Source organism: Aegilops tauschii, chromosome 1, assembly GCF_002575655.3.
Source record: "Aegilops tauschii subsp. strangulata cultivar AL8/78 chromosome 1, Aet v6.0, whole genome shotgun sequence".
NCBI lineage: Eukaryota > Viridiplantae > Streptophyta > Magnoliopsida > Poales > Poaceae > Aegilops > Aegilops tauschii.
The window spans coordinates 41,855,900-41,862,961 of record NC_053035.3 but is presented as its reverse complement, the minus strand read 5'-3'; the positions used below and the strand labels follow the sequence as shown (position 1 = coordinate 41,862,961).

General features: G+C 48.8%; 1 protein-coding gene across 1 annotated transcript; it reads left to right on the top strand.

Annotated features, from left to right (window-relative positions):
• The first annotated feature begins 207 nt into the window (after positions 1-207).
• Positions 208-965, top strand: LOC109735645 (putative germin-like protein 2-1). The gene is made up of 2 exons (XM_073506644.1): positions 208-319; positions 415-965. The coding sequence occupies exons 1-2, from the start codon at positions 208-210 to the stop codon at positions 963-965; spliced, it is 663 nt and encodes a 220-aa protein (XP_073362745.1).
• Positions 966-7,062: the final 6,097 nt, after the last annotated feature.

The following is a 7,062-nucleotide window of genomic DNA, read 5'->3' as shown; positions in this document are numbered from 1 at the left end:
GGGAACTGGTGAAGACCATTTCCTTAATATCCACATGCGCCCCAACAGAACAAACACAAAGCTCTTCCATTCCATGCTCCCTTTCCATATATATAGTGGCATCTTCAATACTCCGAAGCATCACAACTCACAAGAACTAGTCTGCACAGCTCTTTGTCTACTCGATAGAAGGCACTTGATCTAGAGAGAATTAACGTTCGCATCCAAATGGCATCAGGGTTCTTCCTCCTTGTCCTTTTGGCTCTATCGGCTTCTCATGCTCTTGCCTCCGACCCAGGCCAGCTCCAGGATTTTTGCATCGCTGACAGGACATCCCAAGGTACACATATGCATTCCTGCGCTGGAACGTTCGAGCTACTTATTTGTGCTAATATGTAGTTGTTAACTGTTCAAAATCATTATATGTATGTGCAGTTTTTGTCAATGGATTTGCATGCAAAGACCCAAAGACTGCCTTGGTAGAGGATTTCTTTTTCTCTGGCCTTCACATGGCCGGGAACACGAGCAACAAGCAAGGTTCTGCAGTGACCGCAGTTAACGTGGCGCAGATTGCTGGGTTGAACACTTTGGGCATCTCCCTGGCCCGTGTCGATTATGCACCCTACGGTCAAAACCCACCGCATATCCACCCCCGTGCAACCGAGATCCTGACCGTGCTGGAAGGTTCGCTCTATGTTGGTTTCATCACCTCGAACCCTGAAAACAAGTTGTTCTCAAAAGTTCTTAACAAAGGGGATGTGTTTGTGTTTCCACAAGGGCTGATTCACTTTCAGTTCAACTACGGAACCAACAAGGCGATAGCCATTGCAGCGCTGAGCAGCAAAAATCCTGGAGTGATCACCATAGCCAATACAGTGTTTGGATCGAATCCATCCATCTCAGGTGATATACTTGCCAAAGCCTTCCAGGTGGACAAGAAGATGGTAGACCATATTCACGCTCAGTTCTCGGAATACGCCACATGATTTGTTTATTTGATTCATTAATTTTTTATTTGATTGAAGATTGTAATGTAATGCATGTTTCTTTACAATGTAATACCATTATATGTGTTAGAAGGGAGAGAGAGGATTGATGGAATTGTTCGTTGTATTGCTTGAGCCTCGTGGGCGTATATATAGGAGTACATGATCAACTTGGAGTACAAGACAGGGCAAGAACATATCCTACACTACTAGAAAAAGGCTTACTAGTGGCGCACCAGTTTTGCCTACTAATGGCGCACTACTGGTGCGCCACTAGCATCACGCCACTAGTAATTTTTACTAATGGCGCACCGCTGGTGCGCCATTAGTATCTGGTACTCTAATGGCGCACCAGGTAGTGCGCCATTAGTATAGGCCCCGGTGCGCCATTAGTATGCCTCCCAGTGGGCATGTGCTTTGCCATACTAATGGCGCACTGGTGGGTGATGCGCCATTAGTATCCTTTGGCATACTAATGGCGCACATCTGGGTGATGCCCCATTAGTATGTATGTTAGGGATTTTTTTCTTTTCTAATATTTGCACAGATTACAAAATATATTATTGGACAGAATATAAACAGCACCACACAGCAACATCAGATTCATCGAATACAATAGAAGATTAGTCTCCAAATACAATTCATCATATTAGTCTCCGAAATCAAAAGACCGAACAAAGATAGAACATTACAAGTCTCGAGACCGCGAGTAGCGAGTTTGTCGAAATTAATACTAATCCTAACAAGTCCTACTAATCATCATCATACAACTTCTACTCGTTATTAATAACAAGTCATACGATCATCATCCTGATAGTCATCGAACCAACCCTACTTAATTGTTCTTAGCACATGATCATCAGTATTAGGCAGGACCTAAAATACCCTATTTAAGGTAAAATAGCATAAAACAATATAGACCCTGACTCTCCATTATGGAGAATGGAGATCATCCTGTCTCCAATTCTTGCGCGGCGCTTCCTTTTGCTTCCAAGAACCTCCTTACGACTGTCCAGACATTTTTTCCATTCTCTGATTAGCATGTCTCCACTTCTTCTAGAAATCCGGTATGGACAGTTGAGATTTGTAGGATGACCTGGATATAAGTTCAAAACTTGAAGGCTGCCATTCTGATACATCAAATGAGGCACACAATCCTCTGGGATTCTCTGTTGAAAAACATAGTAATAACTTCATAGTTAGCAATGATGTACTAGTTTTAGAAGTATGCAAAAGATGCACGGATGTCGTAATAGTACAAAATCTTACCAGGGTATCTCCATGGTAGTTACCGTAGTTCAACACGTGCACTAGTGGCACGTATTGACCATAATGTTGAGGAGTTTGATTGTAGATATTGTAATTCTCCTGATAAGTTAACTCGGAGCCATCGGTGTAGTGGGTTTTGTCTACCATTTTCCGCACATTTTTTGAACAATCAAAATAAGCTGTCAATGGAAATAAGTTGTCAACTATTTTGAAATAAACAATATAGATTAGTTAATAATTAACTATGTTTGAGAAACTCACATAGCGGTAGAACTGGAGGCGTATCAACAAGGACCCAAATGTCCATATTGTCTTGGTCGATGCCAGGATCACCAAGATCCATGGTGACAAGCATACCCTCATCAAAACCATACATCTTGCAAAATGCTTCCCAATTTTTGCAACCAAAATGGGTTACGCTCTCAGCATTATACAGATTTACTTCAAAATCCACATCATGATGTGTACTTAGGTGAATTTTCTTCGTTTCAAAATTTTCATGATCTTCAAAATCCATCCTCTCCAAGACATAGCGTCTTGCATGGCATGGGATAAACTATACTCGAATTGTAAAAGATGAAATTACACATTGGAATAGTTGAAGTCATGCTTAATTATGAAAAAAACACTTGTCGTCATTGCGTACCGTTTCAACTTCGAAGGTCTCCTCGAGCTTAATGCTGAAGCGCCGATCATCGTCCAGGTGAGGCCTGTCGCACAGACCTCGACCGTCGTGGCACCAGTCGCACTCCCCCGAGAGACTTTCGTCGTCCGATGACGACATTTCCTATGTTCATAATTCAAAACTACATCATCTCTGTTGGGTCCAATAAGATAATCCACAGTGTGGTGAAAACACGCCCATCCAAATAGAATATGTGGTATGGGCTTTTTTAGTAGGTCATCCTACCAGATTAGGGTTTATCGATGACGAGCAACTGACATTAGTAATAACTATGAGTAGATATCACACTTCTATATGAATAACACAAGAGGCAGTTGATCCTACTTAATTAAGTACTAAGATACCCCAGCCCATGCATTAGTCGGAAGTGCCCCATATGTCCTATTTTTAGCAAAGTCATGCTAAAATTCACGGAAAATTTCAGCATGACCTTTGCTGAAAATAGGACATATGGAGTACCCGAATTTGCCGGAACGGAAGTTAATCGACATTCCGGCAAACTAAAGGGCCTCTTGGGGTACCTGCAAAATCATCACGACATGATGGTCGCAGACAAAACCCAGCAAACTAGCAATTGATGGATCAACACGTAAAACATGTCCAATAAGAGCATATAATTCAACAACTCCACTGAAAATGAGAGCTGAAAGATGCAGGGAGCACAAACAGCTCAGAAAAAGGATGCAGGGAGCACAAAGAGCTACACTCTGAATCTTTTATCTATTTATACCTGTAAATTAGCACTCCGATGCTGGCCTTGACAAATGATCCCACTATGTTGTTTGCTGGAATCTGCAAAATGATCCCACTATGTTGACAAATGATCCCACTATGTTGTTATACTTGAGAACACTGTAACAAAATCAAAACCACAATAAACAGTGGTCAAATACAGAAGAAGGAACAATTTATTTGTACTGTAAAAAAGGTTAGAGAGAAAAGTTAATGAGGATGAGTCACATAAACCAATTCAGATCACTCCCTCCCCAACACTAGCAATGCTCACTAGATCTTTATAAACCTGGATACTTGTTTGGGATAAAAATAATAGAAGGGATTTCAGGAAGGAGTTCAAAACATATAACATTGGAGGGTTAGATTCAATTTAACCTCTTGTACCTCCTGTACATGTGTGAATTAAGGAGTAGCAAGCACAGGACAGCAAAATTCAGAGATGACATAAAATCAAGGCACAAATTACACAGAACCATGAAGCTAAAATATAACTATTTAAATGAAGGCACTGTTAGAAAAGACAACATAGTTCAGTAAAGTCATGAACATAAATACTGCAGAATTTAGAGACCACTTAGTACTGTAAATTCAGTTAGCAACAAGACAGAGAAATTGCACTTAGATTTCAAAGAAAAATATGACTACTCCACACTGTAAATCATCAACATTGACACTGTAATAACTGTATACTCCACACTGTAAATAGACAGAACATTTTTTTGCCACAACTTGAATCTGCAGATTATCCCAAGGAGTGAAGCAATTTTGATTTACAAACATAGTTACTCCTACTACTTATCTGCGGTGGCCCAGATCATAATTGCATCATGCTTGCTTATCTGAGACTAATACAAAAAGAGAAGAGCAGTTTTAAACAGAGCAGAAGAAGTACTAGTGCAGGAACGAATGTAAGGTTCAGAAAATCCATCACAGGAGCAAGAAGAAGAACTACAGTTTTACTAGCTTGCATGAACAAGTGGGGCAAATTGCTCAGAGGTGCTGCTGGAGATGCTGTCGGGGCGGCGGGCCGCTGGACAAGGAGGAAGGAGGAAGGAGGAGAGGTACCTGGGCGGGCGCGGCCGGTCGCCGGAGGGGTCGGGGTCGGGGTTGGGGTCGGGGTCGGCGGCGGCGGCGGCGTCGAAGGGATGGCTGCGCGGGGGAGGGCGCGGGGGCGGGGGAGCTGCAGTGGTGGGGGGCACGGGGGCGCGGGGGCGACGGGGGTGGAGTCCGGCAGGGGTCGGGGCGGCGGCGTCGTGGGTCAGGTGAGCGCGCGGGTGGACTGGCGAGGGAGAGGGGAGGAATTAGCTAAGGGGGGAAACTTACTAATGGCGCACCCCGAAGCGGTGCGCCATTAGAATGTTTTTTTTACATAGCAATGGCGCACCCACGACGGGTGCGCCATTAGTAAAAAAAATTATGTAGCAATGGCGCACCAGCCATAGGTGCGCCATAAGTAATTTTTATTATTATTTTTTGTTGCATCTAATAAATTTTTTAGAAAATGAATATGAATATGAAACAATAACAATTTTTTACAAAAACAGTAATAATTTGTGACGATGGAGCGGGCCGGGGAGGGTGCGGGGGGTCGTCGGCGGCGGTGGAGCGGGTCGGGGAGGGTGCAGGTGGTCGTCGGCGGCGGTGGAGCGGGCCGGGGAGGGTGCGGTGGGTCGTCGGCGGCGGTGGAGCGGGGGAGGGTGCGAGGGGTCGTCGGCGGCGGTGGAGCGGGCCGGGGAGGGTGCGGTGGGTCCTCGGCGGCGGTGGAGCAGGGGAGCTAGGGTGCGGGTGGTCGTCGGTGGCGGTGGAGCGGGCCGGGGAGGGTGCGGGCCGGGGGGTCGTCGGCGGCGGTGGAGCGGGCCGGGGAGGGTGCGGGGGGGCGTCGGCGGTGGAGCGGGCCGGGGAGGGTGCGGTGGGTCGTCGGCGGCGGTGGAGCAAGGGAGCTAGGGTGCGGGGGGTCGTCGGCGGCGGTGGAGCGGGCCGGGGAGGGTGCGGGGGGTCGTCGGCGGCGGTGGAGCGGGCCGGGGAGGGTGCGCTGGGTCGTCGGCGGCTGTGGAGCAGGGGAGCTAGGGTGCGGTGGGACGTCGGCGACGGTGGAGTGGGGGAGGGTGCGGGGGGTCGTCGGCGGCGGTGGAGCGGGCCGGGGAGGGTGTGGTGGGTCGTCGGCGGCGGTGGAGCAGGGGAGCTAGGGTGCGGTGGGTCGTCGGCGACGGTGGAGCGGGGGAGGGTGCGGGGGGTCTGCGGCGGCGCCCGATGGAGCGGGGTAGAGGGTGCAGGGGGTGCTCGGCGGCGAGGGGGACCGGATCTGGCGAGGTGGGATAACGATTGAGATGGAGGGGGATCGAGATCAAGTGTCCATGAAATATACACTAATGGTGCACGGGGAGCAGTGCGCCATTACTAGTTTAAGCTAGTAATGGCGCACTGCACCAGGTGCGCCATTAGTAGTTTTGCAAAAAAGAAAAAAAAATAGTGGCGCACTATGTTGCTGGTGCGCTATTACTAGTTACAACTAGTAATGGCGCACTATGTCCTGGTGCGCCATTAGTATATCTGGCAAAATAAAAAAAAATTGTTACTAATGGCGCACCGTTTGTCTGGTGCGCCATTAGTGTCTTTCACACTGATGGCGCACCAGCACATGGTGCGCCATTGCTATATAGCAATGGCGCACCACATGTCTGGTGCGCCATTAGTGGCCATTCCATCTATAGCCCTTTTCCTAGTAGTGCTAGCCTATCTCATCTTTTCTAATAATCAATATACTCAACATCCCCCCGCAGTCACAACGGTGGTGACGCAGATGGTGAGACTGGGGAAGAATTCGAAGGCAAGCCGACAGACACCCCCCACAGTCGTAACGGTTGATGCATCGCGGAGTCGTGGCTGGAGTGGCAACCGACGAGGTTGCTCAAGCAAGGTGGTAGCCCTTTGTGCTGTTTGTCGTGGTAGCCGAGAGCGTAAGTGGTGGAGCCGTAGTCGAGGTAGTCGTGCGAAGAACGCCGTGGTCGGTGTCGAGTCGGGGGTCGCAGGTGTCGAGGTAGTCACCGTGGAGCCGCGGAAGAAGAGCGGCGGCGGCGGCTAGAGAAGGAGCACGGCGGCGGTGCTCGAAGTAGACGATAATCAACCCGACAGCGTGACGAAGACCAGTGCGGACAGTGAAGTTCCTACGCCAAGGGAGGCAGCGTGGTGCATATCACGTGAAAGTCAACGCGCGTGGACGGCGGTGCACCGCGGGCCGCAGCGTTAAGGCCCGAAGGGGCGACGCAACGGCGGCGGGCAGGTCGGTGCGACGGCGGGGAAGACCTCAGGGCGGCTGCAGGCATCGCGTGCCCTGCTCGCTACGGTCCGACGGGGCGATGCAGCGGCAGCGCGAGGGTCGGTGCAGCCTCGGGGAGGGCCTAGAACGGA

Coding starts and splice junctions, on each gene's coding strand:
- LOC109735645 (XM_073506644.1), top strand. CDS start 208: ATGGCATCAGGGTTCTTCCTCCTTGTCCTTTTGGCTCTATCGGCTTCT. Junction 320..414: donor CGCTGACAGGACATCCCAAG/GTACACATATGC, acceptor ATGTATGTGCAG/TTTTTGTCAATGGATTTGCA.